At 41.7% G+C, this 27,626-nt stretch overlaps 1 protein-coding gene across 1 annotated transcript in view; it reads right to left on the bottom strand.

Moving 5' to 3' along the window:
• The window catches only part of STX8 (syntaxin 8), a 168,891-nt gene that overhangs the window by 52,171 nt on the left and 89,094 nt on the right, over positions 1 to 27,626 (bottom strand). Inside the window, exon 7 of the mRNA XM_024208567.3 lies at positions 6,609 to 6,710. Within this exon, the coding sequence (XP_024064335.1) occupies positions 6,609 to 6,710 (102 nt within the window). The remainder of the gene's footprint in view (positions 1 to 6,608; positions 6,711 to 27,626) is intronic.

Here is a 27,626-nt window from a genome sequence, read left to right as displayed (position 1 = left end):
CCCCCCCCACGGAATGCCGTGCCGCGCTGCCCCCCGCCACCCCAAGATTGGCCGCCCCTTACCAGGCGCCGCCCCAAGCATGTGCTTGGTTGCCTGGTGCCGGCCCTGAGTCTATTTTCATATAAAGTAACATAAAACAGATTAGAGAAGGAATGCATTACTGAGGTGCAGACGATGTTTCCAATACAAGAAGGAAAGAAGGAAACCATGTACTGTATAGAGACAATGTACAGCAAAAGACAAGAAAGCTAAAACTTGAACCGAACCTCCATTCGTGTTGCAGCTTACTTGCCTTTTGTAATATTTTGTACATCAGAGGAACAAACCCAAGTAACGCCCATAGGTAATTGATTGTGCGTGTGCCCATGTGTGTAAAAATGGCATAAACTAGGTTCTTCTAATCCATCCCTGCATCAAATACAATGCTGCAGTCTTTTAGCTACATTGCAGGGGAAGTTCAGATTCCTTGATTATGAGAAATGATTAACATGGCGTTGCTATACGGAATACACCGATTTTAACGTTAGTGCTAAGCAGCAGGAAAGTGGAGGCTTCGATTTCTCTGTCCCACACCATCCTGTTGAGGGAGCAGTGCTGCTGATCCAATTTGCACTTTGTACACAATACACTTCTTTTGTTTGTAGCATTCTGTCTCAGTCGTTCACACGAAACACCTTTCCGGACAGCATTTCTTAAAAATGGAAGAAACTCAAGAGGAAAAACACACACACAGAAAGTACAACTCGCCAGGCCAAGAAAACTAATCACTTTCAAGCACGGACAGGTGACTCAGAACCAATGCAGCTTTCTGGAAGAATATTGGTGTAACCTTTCAGAGAAACAGAGTGCAGGAAACGTTGATTTAATGTCACACTAGACCAAGTTCTCCATTGCTCTAAAAATAAATAAATAAATTGATGGAGACTTGCTCATCTAAACACACAATGTACGTCAGAGGAACAAACCCGAGTAACTGTCATTCATAATTTATAAAGCAAATTAAGTTCATGGCAAAAATAACTATTACTGAGAACAGAGGGATCGTAGAGTCTGGCAGGAAAAGGCCAGAGTCTGCATGAATCATTACTTTCTAGAGGAAACCTTATATAATCCAGGCTACTCTATTTTAAATAGTTGAAACCTCCCGAAAACTAAAAACAAACTAGCAAGTTTGGCAAAAACGCTGCATTAAAATTCAATTTAACTGGTGATTGGTTAAGATAAAAAGGAAGCCTGTTCCCAACTTACTCTACAATAGCTAGAGTCATAGTTTCAACTTCTTCAGAAACCTTTATCAAAAGATATGTGAAATGAACACTAGATACACATCTAACTGGGTCCATCAACGAATGAGTTCCTAGAGAAAGGCTATTAGATTGCAACGCCACCTTGTGGAACAGGAGAAAATCTAAAAATGAAACAAACCCTGACCGACCACCAAACTTCTCTGATTAGATCTAATTTTACAGTGGTAGAAAGATTGCCAAGGGCACAACTAGTATGTAAATTCATTCATGGTTGCTTCTTATTTTCTTGGAAGTTCAGAGTAGTCCTGAGTAACAATGCCGAAGACAGGCTCCTCCCCAGACCACTGTTAAGAATGAGACAATATAACCATGATGTCAGAAATATAAAACTTGCTCCTCTCTTTGCACTCTCTTACACTGCGAAGAAGCCATCCCATTCCTTGCTGCCTCCTTAAGAAATATGCCTTTTCTTCTTAATCCTACTCTAAGAGCCTGCTATAGGAGACCACCCAAGGAGTGTCCTCTGAATGAGAAATGGTATAGGATCACATGGACTCCAATCCCCTCCCATCTTTTGTTTAGAAGACTTCATCCCATTAGGGCACTTGTCTATGACCTTGGTCAGGACTAGAGTCTAACCTTGAGTTCTACCGAAAAAAGAACCAAAAAAACCCCCCCAAAAAAACAAAAAAACAGAACAGAAAAACCAAACCATTAATCTGCTTTGTTATTCAGTGGACCCATTTTAGATCAATGCAAATATTCTTCCCCCGCCCCCCCCCCCCAAATTCAGTGTTTAACTTTATCTGTACATGTGAAACTGAACAGCAGACCTCTATGCTAGCATTCATAAGACCTTATTATTTGGTGCCTGTATTTTTACATCAGGGTCTTCGATACAAAATTAACCTATTCCATTAGTGTTCTCAAACCTCCAGTTGGAGATTTTTTTGAAGCATCTCAACTTGAATTTTACCCTTAATATTTTTAAAGCCATATTTTAGGTTTTTGCTTAGAGCCAAAATTTCCCAAAATTGGTATGATAAATTGTGCATGTACTTTATTGTGCCTACAAAATCAAATGTATAAAGATCATGATTTGCAACTGCTTTTGAGGTCTGAATACAAAGAAACAGTGATACAATTTAGCACATTCTCCTTTGAAAACCTGACCACAAAATTTTATGGAATAATTCCATTATAAAAGCAAATATTTTGCACTAAGCCATTCCTGTACTGTCCAATTTGCTAAGCATCAATAGTATATGTCTTATGTTGCTTTTTACTTACTTGATCAATGGTTTATGTGAACATTATGGTAAAAGCTGAATGACAATGCAACTGCTAAGACTTCCTTAATGGAAATGGAAGTGGAAAGTGTCATCAGCTATACTCCATTGGCATACACTTATATGGAAATGAAACAGAGCCAACCAGCATACAAACATCATCTGCTTGTGGAAGATAGAGGATTGTCAACAACAATTTTAGTAGAAACAGCACCCTGACCAAGGGCTCAATCATGAGCCCACTGAAATCAATGGAAGATTTGTCATTGACTTCAATATGGGGGTCACTAGGCCTCCAAGGGGATGCACTCAAAATGACAATAGGCCATAATTTGTTGGAATCTAGGCTGGGATTTTCATAAGCCCTCAACAGTGGCCTAATTCTGCCCCCACTGAAGTCAAAGGGAGTTTTACCACTGACCTCACTAGGATTATATTCAGACCAACGTGGAGCGTTTTTGAGAATTCCACTTGAGGTGTTTATAAAACCCCAAATTCAAGGCAAATAAAATAAAAACCCTAATACTTCTATCTCAATTGTACATGACCAATGAGACAGTAAAAAGAAAGTAGCAGCTCTTTGCAACAGCCCCCATCAACAGATCTCTTCATTTAAAACCAGTTCTCTCTCAATGCATAGACAAGACTAGCGCATAAATCCCACCATTTGATTGGAGACAAAGTCCATTAAGGAACCTGAAATTCTGTTCACAGAAATAGGACAGCTACAGACACATTGAGATTGTGTGTGAACTTCATTTAAAGTTCTGATTGCATCAGGGATTCTCTGGTTTATTACTACATTGGCTGCTAACATTCTTCGACAATATGGATATTGCTGATGCCATGTCAAACACACTAATACATTATATTATGCTCTTACATTATTCCTCAGCTGAAGTCAGAATCCTCTGCAAGGACAGTTGTCAGAAAAAGACATCATGATTTCAAATGAGGAACACCACACAGGAACAGATAGGAGTTGGAATAACAAAGATACTGTTTTCATGCAAAGATCACAATTATTTTTTAGTAAATCCAAAGTAACGCTACTGAAAACCAATGGGTTAGTCTGCATTTAAACCAATGTCACTGAGATCAGAATTGGGCCTAATACTGCTAAAACTGATTTGAAAAGTTACCTGTGAGGTGCCAGTTCTTTAGAAAAGCTAATGTTCATTTGCGAGCTTTTTCTGACTTTAGAGAGACACGGTGGGTGAAGTAAGAGCTCTTCTTCGGCTCTGGGGAAAGTACTCAGATGGTCACAGCTAAACACAAGGTTGAACAGATTGTTTAGTATGAGTACCTTTCCCAAACCCATAGAAGAGCACTGTGAAGCTTGAAAGCATGTGTCTCTCACCAACAGAAGTTGGTCCAATAAAAGATATTACCTCACCCACCTTATCTCTCTAATATCTTGGCACCGACATGGCTACAACAACACTGAAAACATTTTCTGACTTTAAAATTTCTTGGTGCTGGGCATGATTGGCGGTGGGGGAGAATGAGTGAGAAATGCTAACAGTAACATGTTAGAACTACAGTAGAACCTCAGAGTTCCAAACACCAGAGTTACAAACTGACCGGTCAACCACACACCTCATTTGGCACCAGAAGTACACAATCAGGCAACAGTAGAGACCCCAAAAACCAAACAAACCCCTCCCCTCCCAATACACTATAGTACTGTGTTAAACGTAAACTACTAAAAAAAATAAAGGAAGAGTTTAAAAAAGGATTTGCAAGGTAAGGAAACTTTCTTAATTTAAATAAAACAATCACAGAAAGTTAAAAGGCAGCATTTTTCTTCTGCATAGTAAAGTTTCAAAGCTATATTAAGTCAATGTTCAGTTGTAAACTTTTTAAAGAACCACCATAACGTTTTGTTCCAAGTTACAAACATTTCAGAGTTTCGAACAACCTCCATACCCGAGGTGTTTATAACGCTGACGTTCTACTGTATGTACTGCCCAGTATAGTTATTACAAGATAACCTAATGATCAGACAGTCAAAGAGTAACTAGCTAGCTGAGGCCAGTATATTGTTTATGTATGCACAAATTATTATGCAAACGCAGGAAGACCCACTGGGATAGATTCAAAAGGGCAATATTGCAGCAGGCAGACCTCTCCACCCAAAGAATTTCTTTTCCAATGCCGACAGGTAAGAGGGTAGTCTGTGGATCCTCCTAATTTTCCAGTTTTACAGCCTCTTGCTCTCAAAACCTGTATCACAGTTGCTACCTTAATTGTTGGGGAGGGATTAATTATCTTGCAACATTGTCTGGATACTACATTTATATTAAGAAACTTTCAGAAAGGGGGAAAATATATCTAAGAGCTGAGAAATTATTAGACAGACATACTAGATATTGTTTGATAGCATTCCATAAGCAGTCATTTTCACTACTTCCCCTGAATTATCATTTAGTTTGGCAGTTTCCCATGGTTATATAGAACAGTGATTTTCAAGCTTTTTTCATTTGCGGACCACTAACAAATTTTGAATGGAGGTGTAGACCCATTTGGAAATCTTAGACAGTCTGCAGACCCCAGGTTGAAAACCACTGGTATAGAAAATAAATGTAAAACCACAGAAATTGGCAGGAAGGAGCAAATATATCAGATACTACTTTAAGTTTAATTTTGTTTAGACTGCCTAGATTTTGAGTTTCAACATACAAAAAAATTACAAAATAAAAATGTCAGTCATATCTATGATTCTTTCCACAGCTGGTAATTGTTGGGTTAGGTGGACAAGTACTCCTCCGACAAACTAATCTGTAGTTGGCATTCTGAGCTTCACTTAAACAGATTAAAAACAAGCAGATCAATTGAATTCACACATTCATACATTTAAGGCCAGAAGAGACCATTATGATCATCTAGTTTAACAACTTTCATAACACAGGCCATACAAATTCATTAAGTGATTTCTGTATCAAACCCATAACTTCTGACTGAGCTAGAGCATATCATCTCATAGAAAAAAAACATCCAATGAAACTCATCACGTCCTTAGGTAAATTGTTCCAATGGTAATTACGCTCTATTAAAAATTATGCCTTAATCTGATCTAAATTTGTACAGCCAGTGGATCTTTGCCTGCTAGATTAAAGAACCCTCTATCAACAACAAAAAAATCTTTTCTTCATATAGGCACTTATTGACTGTGATCAAGTGTCCTCCTAGCCTTCTCACTGTTAAGCCACATAAATTGATCTCTTTTAGTGTCTCACTATAATGTAGGTTTTCTAGAGCTCAAAATCATTCTCATACTTCTTTTCTGAACTCTTTCTGGGTTGTCAACACCCTTTTGGAAGTTGTGGACATCACAAACGAACACAGTAATCCAGTAATGGTCTCAACAATGCCATACACAATGGTAGTATCACCACTTCTATTTGACATTCATCCAAGGATCACATTTGTTCTCAGCCATTGCATGACATTGCAAGCTCATGTTCAGTTCATTTTCTGCCACAACCTCCACGTGCTTTTCTCAGTTACAGCTTTCCAAAATACAGTTCCCCATCCTATTAATATGATGTAGATTCTTGGTTCCTAGACGTACAACCTTGCGTTTAGTGGTATTAAAATACATGTTGTTCAAGTGAGGCTCCCAGTTTACGATGTGATCCAGATCGTTGTGTAGAACTGACCTGTCATTAGTTACCACTCCACCAATTTGGGTGTAAACTGAAAACTTCACCAGCAATGGCACCAGATCAACATATAATCCCTGTGTGACCCCACTAGAAATGTCCCCTCCCAGCACTGAATGATGATTTGCCATTTACAGTTACTTTTTGAGATCAATCAGTTATCCATTTTTAATCCATTTAATGTGTACTGCACTGATTTGTATAGTGCTATATTTATAATCAGAAAATTGTGGTAATTAGTCAAATACTTTAAGGGAGCCTAATTATATTAAATAACACATTTGAAATCTCATCAATTAACAATATCAAGAGGGGAACCATAGCACATACAACCTTCTTGGCACCAGGGATAAAATTGTTCCTGTGAATTTAACATGAGTATAGAAGTAACACAAGCCATTTCCTACCACAGGAAGTTGACTTTTTGTCCACCATCTTCACATGCCGGGTTTGACTGCGCAGTTTGTCATCCGTATTTGCTACCAAATTGGTGAGGTCATCGATGATCTCTGGGGAAAAGGAGCAGCAAAACACAACAATTAATATCTGATGCTCTCTGCATCACTTCCGAACAAACTAAATGTATACCCCCCAAATAAAAAAAAAAAAAACAGCAAGAGGACCAAAAACATGGCCCCATCGTTAAACAGCAGACTAAAGTTGGTGGTTTGGGTAAAAAGGCATCATTTAGAAACCGGGAGTCAAATCCTACTGAGGAAAGTAGAAAGGAACATAAACCCTGGCAAGACAAGTGTACAAATATAATTAGGCAGGCCAAAATAGAATTTGAAGAGCAACTAGCAAAAGACACAAACTAAACAGCAAAAATATTTTCAAGTATATCAGAAGCAGGAAGCCTGCCAAACACTTAGTGGGACCTCTGGACAATCAGGGTCCTAAAGGAGCACACAAGGAAGACAAGCTGTTGCAGAAAGTCCAAATGCATACTTTACAGAGTCCTCACAGCAGAGGATGTGAGGGAGATTCCCACAACTGAGCCATTCTTTTTTGGGTGACAAATTTGAGGAACTATCCCTGATTGAGGTGTCCATGGAGGAGTTATTGGAACTAGTTGATAAATTAAACAGTGATAAGTCACCAAGACCAAATGGGAATCACCCAAGAGTTCTGAAGGAACTCAGATATGAAATTGCAGAACTACTAACTGTGGTATGTAATCTGTTGCTTAAAGCAGTCTCTGTACCAGATGACTGGAGGATAGCTAATGTGACTCCAATTTTTAAAAAGGCTCCAGAGGTGTTCTGGCATTACAGGCCGGTAAGCATAATTTCAGTACGAGGCAAATTGGTTGAAACTAAAAAGAACAGAATCATCATACATATAGATGACCATGATACGTTGGGGAAGAGTTAACACAGCTTTTGTGATGTAAATCATGCCTGACCAATCTATTAGAATTCTTTGAGAGTGTCAAAACAGCACGTTGACAAGGGTGATCCATGTAATACAGTGTACTTGAACTTTCAGAAAGTTTTAACACAGTCCCACACCAAAGGCTCTTAAGCAAAGTAAGCAGTCATGGGATAAGAGGGAAGGTCCTCTCATGGATCAGTAACTGGTTAAAAGAGAAGAAACAAAGGGTAGGAAGAAACAGTCCATTTTCACAGTGGAGAGAGGTAAATAATGGGGTCCCCATGGGGTCTGTATTGGGACCTGTGCTGTTCAAAATATTCATAAATGATCTAGAAAAGGGGATAAACAGTGAGGTAGCAATGTTTGCAAACAATACTAAATTACACAAGATAGATAGGTCCAAAGCTCTCTGTGAAGAGTTACAAAGGAATCTCAGAAAACTGGGTGACTGGGCAACAGAATAGCAGATGAAATTCAATGTTGACATGTGCAAAGTAATGCTCATTGGAAAACATAATCCCAACTATATACACAAAATGCTGGGGTCTAAATTAGCTGTTACCACTCAAAAAAATCTCAGAGTCATCGTGGAGAGTTCTCTGAAAACATCTGCTCAATGTATAGCAGCAGTCAAAAAGCAAAAAGAATGTTAAGAACCATTAGGAAAAGGATAGATAATAAAACAGAAAATATCAGAATATAAACTATATACACCCAAGGTATGCCCTCACCTTGAATACAGCGTGCCATTCTGGTTGTCCCACCTCGAAAAAGATATATTAGAATTGAAAAGGTAGAGAGAAGGGCAACAAAAATGATTAGGGGATGGAACAGCCTCCACATGAGGAGAGATTAAAAAGATTAAAAAGATTGACTGTACAGATTAGAAAAGAGACAACTGAGAGAGATATGATAGAGGTCTATAAAATCACAAATGGTGTGGAGAAAGTGAATAAGGAAGTGTTATTTATCCCTTCACATAGCACAAGAACCAATGGTCACGCAATGAAATTAAATAGCCAGCAGGTTTAAAACAACCATAAGTAAGTATTTCTTCACACAATGCAGAGTCAACCTATGGAAGTCGTTGCCGGGGGATGTTGTGAAGGCCAAAAGTATAAATGGTTCAAAAAAGAATTAGCTAATTTCATGGAGGATAGGTTCATCAATGGCTACTAGCCAAGACTGTCAGGGATGCAATTTCATGCTCTGTGTCCCCCTAAACCTCTGACTGCCAGAAGCTGGGACTGGACAACAGGGGATGGATCACTCAAGAATTGCCCTGTTCTATTTAATTTCCTCTGAAGCATCTGGCTCTGACCAGTCAGAAGACAGGCCATTAGACTACATGGACCACTGGTCTGACCCAGCATGGCTGTTCCTATATATTCTTATATAAGAGGCTCACAATTGCAGTTTTTGTAAATGTTTCTGCAAGCACTACTTCCATTGCAGTGATTGCAGCAGGACAAAATGGAAGTTTCACATTGTTTCAATACACTGCAATGTACAAATGGCAATTCTACTTATAGCCAAGCTGTTTGGTGGCGGAAGAAACAAAACAAAAACAACACGCTGATTAACTAGAAGAAGACTCTCCTGTATATACTTTTTAACAGAGGGACAACGAAATTCCAGGCCAAGCCTTGCCCAGTCCCATGCACTCACTAGATATATCCTTGCTCTAAAAACCGAACTAGGTAAAAAGCCTGGGTTGAGATTTCCAGAAGAGGGTGCCGAAACTTACACACTCCCAATTTTGAAGATCTAGGCATACGGTACAAAGCTATCCTCATGAACCTTAAAGAAGACCACTTCACCATTTAAAATTTCCTCAGAATTCATCCTGCCAACTAAAAATCGAATTCAGATCACTTTCTTAATGGTCGGCACCTCTAGATTTTGTTTAGAAATGAACACGCATTACTTATTTCTGGATGTGTGAATCCTCTACATTTCAACTGATTTCCACCATGCAGTTAGGAATGAGTTTCATGTGACAAATGAATGAAATCAAGTAGCACAAATTAGCAGAGGGACAGCAGCCAGAAACTGCATAAGGTTTCAGCACATCTTCCTCTGGTTACACTTCTTGCACTTTCCCTGCTATTGATCAAGGTCTTAATAAATTCAATTCAGTATCTTTTCATATAAGTTCTAGGCTCACTGGAGTGCCAACTGGCAGGTGGTGACTTATGAAGTCATTTGTGCACAAAAGGATCCTAGTATTGTATTTCTCAGTTACAGCGCTAATGAAACATCAAGACTTCATTGACTTAGCAAAAAAAAAAAAAAAGCCAAAAGTAAGAAGAGCACATAATTGAATTATGTTACATTTGTGATACTGAAATATGTTAATATCTTGCTAATTTTTTAATGCATATAATATCCTGTTTACACACTGGCTGAGGGGTAGACAGCACAATTACCAAATGCAGTGTGAGACCTTTATTGCTTTGACTGTATTATGGCAAGCTATTTTAAACCAGAGATTTCCCAAGTTCCTCTCTGCTCTGTACACAAGTGGTTACACACTAATAACCCAAGACTTCTAATGAACTTGAACAAGAGTTTTTGGGTGTGCAAGGAATGCAGAATTAAGCACAGTTGACACTGTTAATGTCATTACTTGTTCTTATGACTTCTAGAAAACACTATTTTATATGTCTAGAACCAGACATAGCTCTCCACTGATGTATGAAAGAATAAAACTTGGGCAACAAATTATTCTCTAGCTTTTGCTGCAAGAAAATAAACTTTCTTTACGCATATTTCCACTATATCTATTTTTTTTCCTTTTTTCCTCCATCCCAAGGAGCAATTGTGGATGGAAACACAGAAATTAAATCTGTGCCTGACCATGTCAGTGGATTACATGAGGAAAAAAAAAATAAGGATTTTAGTTCACTTTATGATCTTCTCCTTCGTATGTAGCTGACCGAGTAGCTATGAAGTCACAGGGGGAGATTTCCATAAGCACAAGTGGCAGTGAGATGCTTAGCTCTCATGGGAAGTCAACAGGAGTTAAGGATCTTTCTGCCTTTTTTACGTAGAAAGCTTCCCCCATAGTCATTTTTATGGCAAAAATGCACAGAATCAGGTCCAAGTCATCTCTAGGTGACGGAATTGGAAAGGATCCTGTACTACTTTTGAATCTTAAAATATTACATTTGTATTTCTTTCCCTCTATTAAACTGGTTAATGTTTATATTAACAGAGCTCTACGGCCAGGCATTAGCTACTTCTGCCTTTCTTCGCATCTCCCCTCATTCTCGGTTTGTTCTCCTCATCTAGACTGCCCATTACTCCAATGCCAAAGTAGCATTTTTATACAAACCAGCAGGAATATTGTATACTTATCTGGGACAGAATTAAAGAACAACAGTAGAACTTCAGAGTTTATGAACACCTCAGGAATGGAGGTTGTTTGCAACTCTGAAGTGCTTGTAACTCTGAACAAAACATTATGGTTGTTCTTTCAAAAGTTTACAGCTGAACAGTGACTTAATACAGCTTTGAAACTTTACTATGCAGAAGAAGAATGCTGCTTTTAACCATCTTAATATAAATGCAACAAGCACAGAAACAGTTTCCTAACCATGTCAAATCTTTTCTTAAAAAAACTTTCCTTTTTTTTTTTTTTAGTATTTACGTTTAACACAGCACTGTATTGCATTTGCTTTTTATTTATTTATTTATTTTGGTCTCTGCTGCTGCCTGATTGTGTACTTTCAGTTCCAAATGAGGTGTGTGGTTGACCGGTCAGTTCACAACTCTGAGGTTTCTACTGTATTTATATTTGGTATGAGTAAGGCCGCGTGTCTGTCACGGAGGTCACAGAATTCACGGATTCCATGACTTTCCATGACTTCTGCAGCAGCTGGTGCGGCTGGCTCCAGGGCTGCCCAAGCAGATCAGGCAGCTCCTGGGCCAGCCGCACCAGCTGCTGAAGGGCAGTTTGGGTGTGGGAGGGGGCTCAGGGCTGGGGGTTGAGGTGCAGGGTGGCGCTTACTGTCCCTGCAGCTCCTAGGCGGAGGGGCCAGGGGGTCCATGTGCTGTGCATGCTCTCAGGCGCTGTCCCCGGAGCTCACATTGGCTGCGGTTCCTGGCCAATGGGAGCTGCGGAACTGGAGCTCGTGGTGGGGGCAGCACAGGGAGCCCCCTGGCCTTCCCTCCCCCTAGGAGCTGCAGGGACACGCAGAGCCAGGTAGGGAACCTGCCAGCCCTGCCAACCCCCCACTCCCAGCACCAGCGGGGGTCCCGGGCTGCACACTGCCACTCCCCCCCCCAGCACCAGCGGGGGTCCTGGGCCACCCCCGAGCACCTCCAGCGCCCCCACCCACACCCCCCAGCATCTGTGGAGACACAGCCCAAGTTTTAGTCAGGGGTATATAGTACAAGTCGTGGACAGGTTACGGGCCGTGAATTTTTGTTTACTGCCCATGACCTGTCCATGACTTTTACTAAAAATACCCGTAACTAAAACGTAGCCTTAGCTATGAGTGACTTTTGCACTAGTGAAGATCTTGCTGACTGTTCATCAAACTGTTTTCCCAACCACCACTTATTCAGACACAAGGTTTGAATCATGGGTTTAGCTCAGGATGTTAATTCCCTTTCCTTCTTTCCCCTCCTCAAGCCTAAAGGCTGCAATGACAGAACTCTTGGAAAGCTGTATCTGTTTTGTGTGATGGGGCACACAGGAAGCCAGCACAATGCTGCATGCATTGCAGAGGAGAGTTTTCTCATGTTTGCCTCTAAATTAAAAAAAAAAAAAAAAAAGCGTGCTGAAAGTTCCCTTCACAATTCAGCTTCCCATCGTTGTCAAGGACAGAACGATAAGCACGCTTGGGAAATAAGATACTTTCCTTTGCCAACACCGAGCAGATCCTCCTTGAAAAACATCTTGGCGAACAGGCTGCAGCTAAATGAGGAGAAACAAATGCAACCAGGAGTGTTTTTTGTCTAAAAGCTCAAGGTATTATGCTTGGATCCTTTCTAAATCCTTCTCGTCCCGCACTACCTGAATCAGGATATTAGCAATGACTCATGTCCCCATAAAAATATATATGAGAGAGAGAGAGAGGCTTTTTTTTTCCCCCAAAGAGCTGGACTGCATCTAGTTTGGGTGAAATGTTTTGAACTCCCAAAGATTTCTGTCACCATTTGCTTTAATTATAAATGGAATCAGCTCAGCTGAGCCAATTTCATTTCAATTCCAATACAATACCACACAAGTGTCCTAATCTTCTAGCACGATATACATTTTTAAACAAGATAATGAGCTCCACGAAATTCCTGGCAGAACTTAATAACCATAAGTGCTAAGGACTAAGTGAGGCCTCCCTTGTACAGGTGTGCTGCGGCAGAAGGGGGAAAAGACAGCAGAAAGAGCCCCCTCCCAAATCACTTGCTCAGGAGGCCAAACATAATCTGGCCCCAAAGGCTGTGATGCAAAGGGCAGCAGGGGAAACCAACACGCTTGGCAGACCTAGCCACCCCTGCTGAGGGCAATTCTGGGAACAGGAAGGAAGTCTGTGTCCCTACACGTACTCTGATAGCTGTGCTTCGAGAGTGTGGGTTATACCTCTTGAAGCAGGTGTAGCAAGCAGTGCCCCTCCCCCCGAGCCCCACAGCCTTTTAAAGGAATAAAACCTGTAAGCACCACTGCTTGGGCAATGCACCTCCTCCATCTCCACTGCCCCAGTTCAGTTCAGGCTCCTAAGAGCGCGTGACCATCATGTATATTAAGAGAAATTGCTCAACAGAATAAAGTATGATTTGACTACAATGTATATTTACTGTAGAAGATAGATTTTTCAACTCTCTATTTTACTGCTAAAATATCTGTAAATTTCTAGGCAGCAGGAGCCAGCTGTAGGCAGGGGCAGCTCTATGTATTTTGCCACCCAAACACGGCAGTCAGGCGGCTTTCGGCGGTGCGCCGTACCCACCGCGGGACCGGCGGACCTCCCGCAGGCACGCCGCCGAAGGCAGCCTGACTGCCACCCTCACGGAGACCGGCAGGCCGCCCCCCATGGCTTGCCACCCCAGGCACGCGTTTGGTGCGCTGGTGCCTGGAGCCGCCCCTGGCTGTAGGAGAAAGACTGCTGCATTTCAGAGAAACCAAGATGAGCACTGACAGTCCACACACTTCATCTACTGGCAGGAATCAGATTATCCACCAACTGTGCGGAGGGAGAAGAATCCATGGCACCCTTCTGCCCAGCATAACATTCATAGATTCATAGATTCTAGGACTGGAAGGGACCTCGAGAGGTCATTGAGTCCAGTCCCCTGCCCTCATAGCAAGACCAAATACTATCTAGACCATCCTGGATAGACATTTATCTAACCTACTCTTAAATATCTCCAGAGATGGAGATTCCACAACCTCCCTAGGCAGTTTATTCCAAAGTTTAACCACCCTGACAGTTAGGAACTTTTTCCTAATGTCTAACCTAAACCTCCCTTGCTGCAGTTTAAGCCCATTGCTTCTTGTTCTATCCTTAGAGGCTAAGGTGAACAAGTTTTCTCACTCCTCCTTATGACACCCTTTTAGACACCATTTATCTTTTGAATGCAAATTTCTCCCCCGCACCATCCTTTTACAATGCAGGAGCACAGATAAGTTGGCAGAGTTTGATAGAAAACCAAAGGAATGAAAGCTTCCTATTTTCCTACACAGCAGAATGGGAAAGCAAGAAGCTGAACACTGAAAGGTTGCCATTGACCTCATGAAGGACGTGTCTGTAACACTGCACTGCAAACCACACTTTAAGATGCTCCGCTAACTGCCGACTCACCCAAATTAGTTGAGTTTTTTCTTTCAGGAAAGCAGGATCACAGAACAGAAGATAAAATGTGCTGTATAAAGCTAGCACTTAAAGTGTTTCAGTAATCCAGGCACAGCTGAAGTGGTAGAAGTTTGGGAGCATATTACAACACAAAATATGCATTAAATCAGTTAGAAATTAGGTCGTATTGTACCATTTATATCAATGTGAACTTCTGCTTAAAAACTGATGATGTGATCTGGCCTTCCAAGCAGGTTGACCAGCCTTTAATAAAACTGGACCCCTCCCTTAAAAATGCACACACATTCCTTTGATATATCCCTGGATATGAGTCAGCAGTGTGCCCTTGTTGCCAAGAAGGCCAACGGCATATTGGGCTGTATTAGTAGGAGCACTGAGAGCAGATCGAGGGAAGTGATTATTCCCCTCTATTCGGCACTAGAGTATTGTGTCCAGTTTTGGTCCCCCCCACTACAGAAAGGATGTGGGCAAATTGGAGAGAGTCCAGCAGAGGGAAACGAAAATGATTAGGGGGCCGGGGTACATGATTTACGAGGAGAGGCTGAGGGAACTGGGCTTATTTAGTCTTCAGAAGAGAAGAGTGAGGGGGGATTTGATAGCAGCCTTCAACTACCTGAAGGGGGGTTCCAAAGACGATGGAGCTAGGCTGTTCTCAGTGGTGGCAGATGACAGAACAAGAAGCAATGGTCTCAAGTTGCAGTGGGGGAGGTCTAGGTTGGATATTAGGAAACACTATTTCACTAGGAGGGTGGTGAAGCACTGAAATGGGTTCCCTAGGGAGGTGGTGGAATTTTCATCCTTAGAGGTTTTTAGGGCCTGGCTTGACAAAGCCCCCGCTGGGATGATTTAGTTGGTGTTGGTCATGCTTTGAGCACGTGATTGGATTAGATGACCTCCTGAGGTCTCTTCCAACCCTAATATTCTATGATACTATATTCAAAATGATCAGCTACCAAAGCAAGAATTGCAGCCATTTTCAAACCCCAGATGATGAGCTGGGTGACCCAGGTAACTACACCGTTGCTAGATTTCTGGAGGAAGAATTGTGGAGATAGCTAACTGTGAAACTCTATAGCATACGAACACCTATCACCAACCAGCCTCTGATCCCTTTCTTGGAAGGTGGCAGCAGAGAAATGTGGACTCCTAAAGACTCAGATTTCTGGAAATTTCGAAAATGTTTCTGGAGACAAACTCTGCAAATCTGGGCTGTAAATTATAATGGCAGGTTTTATTCAGAGATTTAATTTCTCATATTACAGTGTCACAATGCTTTCTGAGCGCTCTACCAATTTACCAAGGTGAATACAAGATAGTCTCTGTATGGGACAATTGTCACAAAAGTTCCTTCTGTGTGTATAACTTCTGCTCTTCAGGTTGTCAATTCCACTGTTCTAGCTGTCATGGATCTCATGATTATGAAGATTGCAACAGGTTGGGATTAATTCAAGTTACCTTCAAGTAACATGAATTAATCCCATGTAGGTGTTTGTAAATAAGGGCCAAAACCCTGAACAACTCTTAATGCCAAAGAAAAGACAGTGAGGAGGGTAGAGAAGGGTGGGAAGAGGAGGAGTTCTTGGTGGTCTGTGTGGATAAGTAGGCAGATTGCTCTTTTCTGAATTGCCTGACACTATTTTATTTTAAAGCAAGGTCAATGTTTCATTCCTAGGCATAGTGCATTTTGTGGCACTACAAGAGAGCCAGGCTCTACTATTGGTCACTCGTTCCCGAACCAGCAGAGGAGGGAGAAAGTACACGACCAGCTCCTGGAGGACAGCGAAGGAGACCCATGTACTGATAAAAAGCAGCCTTCATGGGAAATAAAGTAAAGTGACTGACAGCCTCAAAATGAGCTCCATCTACTATTGCTCAGTGAGACAGAGGTATTTAAAGGAGGACAGTGTATAACGGGACCATTTAACAAAAAAAAAAATACCAAGGAAAATGTGTTTAGGTTTGATTTCACTTTAGCCCAAGATACCTCGCTGAAGCCATAAAAGCACCATACATACTTAAACATTTTTTCAGTTTTAAAAAAAGTGTCATACTTTTAGTCCGTCACTGCACTATCCATCTGGGCCTAATTACTAGAACGTAACTGCATTTGATGAACCAGAAGGATTAAAAAGCTGGCTCTTTGTCATGCTGCATCAGTCATGGCAAATTCAAAGCAATATCACTGGCTGCAGTGATCCTTTACAAGTTGAATCACCTATCTACCATATAAATGGTGCACATTCCTTTTCAAAGTCTTACTCTCAAAAATGGAAAAACTGGCCTGAGTAGCAACTGTTAAATACTTTCTACTTAGTATTACCCGAAAAACCCAACAAAGAAGATCTTGACCTCCCTCCATCAAGATGTCATGAAAGCCATCAAGCAACTGAACTCTGGCAAGGCATCCGGAAAGGATAGGATTCCAGCAGAACTGTACAAAGCAGCAGGCCCAAAGACTATCGAGGTGTTTCACAACATCTTGAGTAGCATTTGGGAAGAAGAAGAAATGCCACAAGACTTTAAAGATGCTATTATTGTATCACTGTTTAAAAACAAAAAGCAGCAAAAACTACAGAGGCATTTCTCTCTTCTGTACAGCAGGGAAAATACTAGTTCACATCTACTGAACAAACTCATTGTGAACATATCTGAGAATCTACCTGAAGCGCAATGTGGTTTCAGACGAGGTTGCAGTACTACGGACATGATTTTTGCGGTAAGGCAAGTCCAGGAAAAATGTTTAGAGCAGAACATGGACCTGTATGCAGTTTTCATCTACTTGACCAAAGCCTTGGATAAAGTCAACAGAGGGTCTATGGGTTATTTTACATAAACTGGGCTGTCCAAGAAGGTTCATAGAAATCATCTATGACCACACTGGAGAGAGTTCTTGTCAACAGGGCCGGCTTCAGGCACCAGCTTACCAAGCGGGTGCTTGGGGCGGCCGCTTCGGAGAGGGGCGGCACGTCCAGCTGTTTGGCGGCAATTCGGCGGACGGTCCCTCACTCCTGCTCGGAGCGAAGGACCTCCCGCCGAACTGCCGCCGCAGATCGCGATCGCGGCTTTTTTTTGTTTTGTTTTGTTTTTGTTTGGCTGCTTGGGGCGGCCAAAACCCTGGAGCCGGCCCTGCTTGTCAAAGCACTTTTTACAGATGACTGCGCTCTGATGGCCCATAGACATGACATAACCTTCAGGTCATTGTTGATAGATTTTCTGAAGCATCCCAGCTCTTTGTCCTTACCACCAGTCTTGGCAAGACAGAAGTCTTGTTCTAACCAGCCATCTCCATCGAAAGCACACAACTGAAAAATGTGGACCAGTTCAAGTATTTGGGTAGTACCATCTCTAGTGACTGGTTCCCTTGATAAGGAAATTGCCTCGAGAATCAGAAAAGCCAGCCAGGCCCTTGTCCGACTTCAAATAAAAGTCTTTAACCAACATAACATTCGTCTCTCCACCAAATTGAAGATCTACAGTGCAGTGGTCCTAACCTCTCTCCTGTATGGTTCTGAGAAATGGACTCTTTATAGATAGCACATTAAACAGCTTAAGCAATTTCACACACGCTCCCTGAGGTCCTTGAGAGAGGAAACACAACCAGCATTGAGGAAATGTTACTGAGAGCACAACTTAGGTAGACCGGACATGTCATCAGAATGAAGACTATTGCCTCCCAAAACGAATGGGAGGAGCTGAGGCAGGGCAAAAGAAAGAAGGGTCTGTGGCATTATGCCCCATATTCTTCATAGAAATATTGTTATGATATGAATAGGGCAAAACTGATGTGTTTTGTGCAAGATGGGTCATGTGAGGTATCACTGGAAAGGTTATGAGTTACTGAATGTGATTATCCAATTTGTATGTATCATTTCTGTATCTGAAGTTAGGAATATTGACTATGCAACAATTACAACTGTGTGTGTACTTGGGGAACATCCACCAGACAGTATGCAATCAGCCTGGATGGACCATTAGGAAGGACAATAGGACTTTGAAGATACTAATCTCCCTCCTCCTTGAGAAGTTTCCTGGGATGCTGCTTTGACACTGCAGGGTCATGTGATCATGTCACCTGGTACAGGATACCATCTTGAAATGCTGGTACTTTTCCACGGGAAGGGGGTGGGGGTTAAATTAGAAAACAAAGCATTCCCGCCATATGCAAATCCTATTTAAGGCTGGGGAGTGAGTTAATCTTGGCTCTTCTCCACGGCCTCCCCGCCCAAGAAGGAAAACTGCTGAAAACACCTGAAGAAACAAAGGAACTGATCTGGGGGAGGCAGGGGCTGAGCCCAGGCAAGAAAGGTCAGCCTGTAAAAGGAATCCCTGAAGATTTAAGCTGTAAGTGATGCAGTTTACCTTCAAGAAACTCTGCAACCCACTTGAAACAACATTTAGGGTACGAAATTATTATTTGTAGCCAGTATTCCTTATTGTATTAAGCTTAGTTTGTGTGTTTTATTTTATTTGCTCAGTGACCTGCTTTGATCTGTTTACTATCCCTTATCACTTAAAATATACTTTTGTAGTTAATAAACTTGTTTTTTGTTTATTCCAAAACCCAGTTTGTGCAATTTATAACGGGGGAGCGGGGAGAAGCTGTGCATATCTTCCTCCACATTGAGGGAAGGAGCGAATTTCACGAGCTTACGCTGTATAGAGCTCTATACAGCGCAAGGCAATATCATTTTGGGTTTACACACTGGAGGGTGTGCGCACCACAGTGCTGGGCAATTCCCCGAGCTGAGTCCTCCCACAGAGAGTTGATTGCAGACACTGTATGATTCTACAGCTGGGTGTGTCCCTACCTGTGTGAGCGCACTGGAAGAGGGCTTGAGACCCTGTCACAGCAGCACAGAGTAAGGGGAACCCAGGCTGGTGGGACAGGCGGACTCAGCGGGATCCCAGCACATCAGGTGGCACCCTGGAAGGGGGGGTCCAACCTGTCACAGGGTCATCCATATAAGCGCTTCAAAGATGACTTGAAAAGCAGTCTCCAGTGGGCTGGCATCCATCTCAAAGAACTCGAGCAAACAGTTCAAAACAGGACTCGCTGGCAGTCTGACAAGATTAGCATGCAACAGGTTCAAGTGGGATCGATGAAATTGTCTCCAGGCTGCCCGTGAAAGGCGCCATAGATCTGCATCATCAAACATCACGGATATGGACTACCCATGCCCTCAGTGCGGCTGACTCCGTGCATTGGGGTTTGGACTTCAGAGTCGTATGCACAGACAGATGAGAATTGCGACAATATTGTCATCACTGTCAGCGATGGACTACTACTACTACAACAAACAACAACATTTTATCACCGGGCTTCAGAATCCTGAAACTTCAAATTAATGGTGGAGAAATAAGGTCTTTAAAATCATCATTGCTGTGTATTTACTGTGTGTCTTTGAATTAAATATTTGCAGTGTGATTGACAGTGGCATCACAGCCTACTCACACTTTGAATTTTGGTTTCCATTCAAGCATGTGCAATTATGGCTAAAATTATTAAAATGAAATTGACCACCACCATGGAAAAATACCTTCTGAAATTTGTACAGTGGAATAACAGCCTGGCAGTTGAAAGAGGGTGGGGGGAGGAGGAAATATTTACACAATTTAAATGAGTAAAAATGAAATCTAGATCAGCTTTGTTAACAGCTAGGAATCTATAGAACTATGCTAAAGACCACTGCAGAAGGCAGGGAATAAAAATGGTGCTGAGCTGAATTTTTTTAAAAAAGGTTACAATATTCTTTTCAGGGAAACTATTAAATACTCTGTACCCCCTTTGCTTAAAGATTTTGCTTTTGTAGAAAAGTACAATGAAATCATAAACTAAGTAAACCAGAGAAAGTTTTGCTTTAATTCAGGAAAACATTCAAGTCTTCTCTAAAAGAGAGTGGCTCTCATTCTCTCCAGCCGTGGCATGGATAATTTCAGTGCTTCCCCTGGGATGGACATACCGCACGTTAGCACGGCCATAAGTCATTTCCAAAGGAAATGGATATGCACAGTACTACGTCTGATCACTTGCATCCAGGATCTGGGGGAGACACAAAAGCAAACCCTGAACTGAACCCAGGCCAGGTATTAGAAGAGTCTGTTGCATGCAGTAAGATTTAAAAAAAAAAAAAGACTGCAATTTTTAGACGCTCTATAAGCTCTTCCATAAGGTCACCTATCCCATCATTCGTGTCTCTAACAAGCCTCTCTGTGATTTCCAATATCCATGATTTCTCAGACCCCTCGTCATGGTCCCTTCTCCCTCTCCCCTGTAGACTACATTGCCATTCACTCTACAGCTGGTCGAATATTTTCTGATAGAATAGTCGTCCATTGGAAAATACTGTTTGATGAATAAATAATGTCAACTAGCTCTTGAATAAAACTCTATTCAGCAGTAGACCTGAAAGTGCTTTACAAAGGAGGTCAGTATTATCCCCCATTTCACATATGGGGAAACTGAGGAATGGAGAGGTGAAGTGATTTGTCCAAGGTCATCCTGCAGACTAGTGGCAGAGCTGGGTATAGAATCTAAGTCTCCCAAGTCCCAGTCCAGTGGCCATACTGCAGGTTTCATGGGAATGTATCACTTTTGTCACACTTTCTGCAGGAAATTATTGAAAGTTTTTTTTTCTTATCAGGCCCAAACATTTCATGTCAACTTTATCATTGTGTTTCCACTTATTATTATTATATATAACAAATATATGGTGAAAACATTACAGTTGAAATTAAATGTTTCATAAGGTCAAATCTAAATCTCTCGGTATATTCCATTGAGCGAAAAGTTCTGAGATTGACTTTTTCTCCTGATTTTGAAAGAAATTTCTAAATCTCAGAATTTCCTGCAGGACGGAAATGCCACTCTTCTGCCGGCTCCAATTCACTCTCGAGAACCCTCAACTCCTTTTCTTGGTCTCTGTTTGATAATAAAGTCAGTCCCACCAATCCTCACCCTGGCTCACTCTCTGCATTTAGCTCCTGGGGTGCTGAACAACTCTGGAGAAAGGAAGGGTCATGACATACTTCTAGATCAGTGTTTTTCAACCTTTTTTTCAAGTGCAGACCCCTAAAAAATTTCAACTGGTCTGTGGACCTCTTTAGAAATCTTAGACATGCTCTACAGACTCTCAGAGGTCCGTGGACCATGGATTGAAAACCATTGTTCTAGATCATGCAAATCTCATTACAAACATGAAATTTACCTATTAATATTGTACTGAGTCCTGAAAGGACTAACAGCAATAATCTATGCCAGTAGTCAAAGTGCAACATATGGGCATGGATGCCACACACTTTAATCAAGAAATGAGAGTCACGGAGATTACAGATCCCAGTACACAATACTCCAGTTTGGTCCAAGTGGGGGGTCGTTGCAGGCAGCAGCTGCCTATTGCTAATGAAAGCAGCTGCAATCTGCTTTATTTTATGCAACTTCAGTGGAACCCTCTGGCTCCTGGAAAGTTGCCACTGCAGTCCTCAGTTGGGCAAAGTCTGGGCAACTATGACATACATTAGCCAAATGAATGCAGCCTATGAGGCACATATCAGGTGCTTAGGACACTACTGGGTGCTATAAAATAAAGTAATTATTACTATTTCCCTTCCTTCCTGGTTTTTTCATGAATTAATCAGGAAAGAGAGGGGCTTGGAGTGTGGACAGGGGGAGAGGCACAGTAAGAACTCCATTAAACAAGTGCAAGCCAGACAGTGGGTGAGCCGGAGAGCTGAAAACTGTACTATTTAAGAAAACAGCATTTTTCTTCTACAGGAAACAATGTCTCCCCCCAGCCTGCTCCCTGAAGCAGGAAAGGAATTTGTTTGGTTTGGGTTTCTTTACATCCCAACATGACTCAGAGTTTCTGCCCATGTCATATTCAGGTGTGCCCTTTCCCCATAGGCTTGGAGTTTGTTATCTTTCTCCTTAACCACATATGGAGTCCCAGGGAAGAGTGAATTTCTGCAGAAAACAGGCCCTCTGTAGCCCGAGTTCCCACTTTCACACCAGGCTTTACACTAAACGATTTTCTGATTTATTTAAAACACGTAAAAGCCTCATTTGGTTTTGGCAACTATGTCTCGAATCTTGCTCTTTCTGCCCTTTGAGTAAAGCCAAGAAGAAACTGCCACATGAAACACAGTACAGGCGCACGCACACAAAAAAAGATCTTTACAGAATGATTTATTCTTCAATTTAAACGAACAGCATGTTGACCAAACATTCTTCCTCCAAAAAGGATTTTTTTCCCAGCGTGATGGTGCTTTTGTGGATTCAATTTACTGGTCGCTTTATAATATTTATCAACACATAATGTATCTCTACAGTACTTCCCAATGCATGAGTCATAGAATATGCAATTTTATATGGACATTGGAGTTAGCCTTAAGAAAAATATATTGAAAATTAAAATACATAATACTTTATGCTCTGCAAAAAAAAAACCCAAAAACAATAAGACAAGAATCTAGGTTGGCAGCCAACCAATCTGTATGTTCCCCCTCTCCAGGTCCATGGGCCTCAAGAGAAGAACAAGATGCCAAGAAAATGAATTACACTTTGAATGCCATTCTGTACACATCCAAAACCTCACAATTACACATTAATAAGAAAGAAAACATTGTTCAATAGCAGTGATATGAAATGAAGATTGCAACTAACGTAAGTACATCAGAAACCTAAAGTACTATATGCCAACTGTAACATCAATACTGAGTGAAAGGCGAAAAATAGGGGAAGGAAATTCAGAGCAAAGCTTCTCAATCTATCTTCAATTCAGCTAAAGTGCCCAGTTTTGCAAGGATCTCAAGTGTGTGTGATGCGACGTGCCATGGGCAATGCCTCAGTATAAATGGGTGCTTTTTCTCAATTTAACCCCAAAGCTTAAAATTCAAAGTCACATTAGTATTTCTATTAATTTCAACTTTGCCTTGCTTAATAAAACTATTATTATGGAGGCATCAGTAGAGACTCCATAATTATGGCTCTTAAGTTTTGCACTGGAAGCAGGACTCAAAGGACTGTTTCACACTCTACTGATCCAATTTGATCTCCACTTTGGCACAGTGGCCACTTTAGGGAGAACTGAATTTTCCAGAGGTGGGTGGGTGTTTGTTGTTTAAGGAATATATTTACTAACTTTTGCAGAGGAAACAATTAAAATGCTCCTTTTTCTCACAGTTCTTTGAGTCCCTCCTAATACAGGGGGTGTTTGATCAATGGCCCTTGAAGGTTGCGGTGTTAAAAAGAAAATGTATATTTGTTTATGCACTAAAGATGTTCCTTGAGGCCAGACACTGTGATTCATAAACTGAAGTGTTTGAATCCGCTCTCCTGCTACATGCCACCTCCCCAACTGATTTCCCAGCATCTCTGGCATAAGCAGGGTGTGCTCCAAGAACCTGCTGTTCCTCCACTGTTGTAATTGCTAAGCTGCTCCCCCACTGCATCCTGGGGGAGGGAGGATGGTAGCTCTGGCTACTGCATTACCCATTCCCTGTTTGGGTGTGGGAACCCCAGGCAGAGCAGGACAGTGAGAGGAATTGCAGGTCTTGAACCCAGGCATTTCCAAGTGGTGCCCAGACCACCCCTGCCACCCAACAGCTCTCTGGAACTAGGAGGGGAAGAGAGCTAGTGGGACTCTGGCCCACCAGAGTCTCCACCCGTGAAGATCCTGATTGGAGCAGACATCCAGTCCCACCAATTAACCCAGGCACACTACCTAAGCCAGGAGGCGGCACAGGAAGTTGTCTGAACAGCTGAGAGGACTCCTGATCTGTTGTTGTACTGAACCCTAACTCTTCACTGGTTTGACTTTGCCATTGTTCCCTGACTCTGGTTTGACCTTTGCTACTGCTACTGTATGTGACTGATTCCAGCTTGACCCTGGCACTGTTCCCTGGTTCCCGACTCCGGCTTGACCCTAGACATGGCTGTCTGACTCTGACTCCCATCCTGACCCTCTCATGACGCAACACTGATTCCAGCTCAACCTTTGGACTGACTCCTGACCCCCAGCTCCGGCTCTGATTCTGGCTTTGATTCCTGGCTTCTGACCCCCCCCCCCCCCGCTCTGACCATTAGGCATGACCGTCCATGTCCCAGTGACTACAAACAGGAGCTTGACTGGCTTTGCCTAGGGAAGCACCTAGTAAAAGTTGGCTCCTCTTCCCCTCACAACTACATAACCCCAATTCTCTGCCCCAGCCCAGGGGCTACTCTAAATTGCAACCAGATACCTAGGGACCACACATCAGCTGCAGACAGAGTACAATGGATTCCCTCCCTCCTCCATATGCCCACTGCTCCAAGGGTTGCAGGCAGGGAACAGTAGGAGCAGGCTGTGACTCTTCCTGAACCCTCCAGGGACTCTTCTATACAAAGGGAATTCCCCACTGGAGCAATTATGGATGTTACTTCTCCTGTCATACCCCATGAGAGGCACAAGAGCAGTGGAGCAAAGCAGAGCAATCTACTCCCCAAGTATTGATTGTGGACCCTTGTTCTTTGGAACGTTTGGTCCCCAGGCCCACCCTGAAGAGGGTGAGCACTACTGCCGGATGCCACCATGATCTGATGTGATGGATCTGTGTAAGCTTGGTGTACTTTAGGACAACATATATGTTGTTCCTACTTGTGGAGACCAGAGAAAAATATTTGCTCCACTATAGTGTACTTTATTATCTGCTATGTGTATTGATGGAATATCTCCAGGACTGCCATATCCCTCACACCCGTTACATGGTACTAAACAAACACAGCCAAATAGACACTATCACTCGTTTAGACCCAAAATAGTTCACAAGAGATGGATATATAGCCAAGTCAAATTTTGCTAAACATCCAAGCAAAAAAGGATCTTTTCTTTATATCATCTCCAAATACTATGTCTGAAGGTAATGGATACATCTGCAAACCATCCTAGACAATGGAAAAACTGTCCCAGGCCATCAGCTGTAAATGTTCATCAGATTATTCAGAATCAAACAATGGTACCAAGAAAACAAACGGTAACACTGAATCCAGGATACACAATTATTAACTACAACTGTTATTTTAGAACACACACCAAAAAATTCCCTTTCCAGCTGCTTATTTTGTTTTATTCGAACAAAAACCATGAACATTAATTTTAGTTGTACTTAATTGAATAATTTCTCAAGGGAATAGTTCAGGGAGAGTTTTAACGCAGCCTGTTTCCAAGAGCCATTACTAATTGGCATATACCATAATCTCAGTGTGCCAACCAAAATAGTACGCTTTAATGTTACTGGAACTACTTTCAATCCAGATGTGTTGAGAACTCTCAGTGATATAAGGCAGGCAATAACTATATTTACACAAAGTAGTATTTTGAGTTTCCTTTTGCAGCTATCTGGGATGAGATAACAGTCCCCATAATTGGAAGCATTTGAATATAAAGCCAGGTCACTTGTTTCTCCCCCTCATTCCCAACGAAAGTTTTGCTTCCCTTGCTTATATTGACTTAAAGGCTGCGTGTGTGTAGAACAGACCTCCAGTTAGCAGAGTTAACTAACTGTAATCCATGGACCCTGCAACCAGAAAGGCGGTCATACAAATTATAACAAATTGACTCCAGTTTACAAAACTCACTGAACTATTTTTGCCACTAGCATATATCCCATGCAACAACACTGATTGCAATGGGGTGTCATGGGTTATAAGTCAGTAGGAGAATCTGGCCCATTGTCTTGTAAATATGTTTTCTATGTTCCGTAAATATCTTTTCTATGTATTCAGGGTGGAAGCCAAAGAGCTCTTCTCACTATGAAAAAAGGAAAAGACTTTTAGACCAAAAGGCTTCCCAACATGCAGTGAGATCTTCAAATCACTGACTTCAGGTGCAATGCTATTGAGTAATTTTTCCACAGAATTGTGTTTAAATGGAAAGCATTAACTCTGTGAGTACAGTTTTTATCCAGTAGTAAACACTGGAGTCTAACCATGAACATTTACATAGTTGTGTTCACCCCAGTTAATCAGGTAAAGGAGGGCCACTATCTGAAAAGTTTCTCTTCCTTTTCCATTGGCTTGTTGTCCTGCACTCTATGGTATTTGTAATGTACTCTATGGCAGAGCCTGCACAGGCATATATATGTCTGAGTTTTCATTAATTTCATTCAATAAACTAGGACTTTAAACAACGGATATGAAAAATAAAGAAAAAGGAAGGAACTAGCCCTAACTTCACATTTTTGTTCCCCCTTTAACACAGTCGGAAGCATGATTTGAAATGTGCCAATATCAGAAGGAAATTCACAATAGCTATAAAAGTTTCTTGACGTTACCTCACTATCTTCCCAAGTCTGCGCACTATCACTATACTCCTGTAACAGATATATAATGAATTTATTCAAAAGCCAAGACATACGTAACCATACAGTGGGCAAAAAAAATCTACACTGAAGTTGCACGCTGTTGGTCTGCCTAACGGGACATCACTAATGAAAGGACCACTAGAAAAAGCCGACTGCTCATTAAAACACAGCTGTGAAATTTTCTTTTTGACTTATAGCAGCAGAGAGTGATCTTAGCAGCATGTTGATGGATAACCCTCAGAGGCAGGCTTCTTCCTTGAGGACAAAGGCCTATCCACTTGGGAGCTGCTGTAGAAGTTTCCCAAGCACCCTGCAAGGAGTCTAATTTCTCAGACCTTGCCTAGATCTGAAGAAACTATTCGTTCCATTGCAAAGAGATTTACGCCATTGATCACAGGGCTAATACCGTTTTGTCCCCAAGGAAAAATTACAGGGTCAATAGGTTTTGCTGTAAGATAACCGGTATTGCCCCACTTACATGCAAGAACTTTCAAGTAAAATAGTAGTTTTTCCAGTTTCTGAGCAGCCCTTCAGAAGACTTAAAACACATGCAAGCAGAAGACAGTTCACGTATTGCAATTCCTGAGATGTCCAATCTGTATGGGAGTATAATTCATAAAGTTACTCCTACCCAAATTAAAGAAAATCTGACCAAAAAAAGCAGGGCTTACATGTCCAAAAGTATGAACAACTATTCCCAACTGACCAGAATTTAGGTAGGAACTCCCATATTCTGTGTGCGCATGTTAAAACGTACTTTATAAGTTACGGAAACACTGTTAATTGCCACCACGGTTTCTACAAATGAGAATTTTTAAACAATTAAGAATTAAGGGCACTTGGTTTAGAAGTAGATTTTTAAAAGGATTGGAAAAAAATGAACAATGGTATTCTACA

This window comes from Terrapene carolina, unplaced genomic scaffold (assembly GCF_002925995.2).
Source record: "Terrapene carolina triunguis isolate 2854851 unplaced genomic scaffold, T_m_triunguis-2.0 Scaffold192, whole genome shotgun sequence".
NCBI lineage: Eukaryota > Metazoa > Chordata > Testudines > Emydidae > Terrapene > Terrapene triunguis.
Note: the sequence above shows the minus strand (reverse complement) of the source record. Positions and strands in the feature narration are given on the sequence as shown.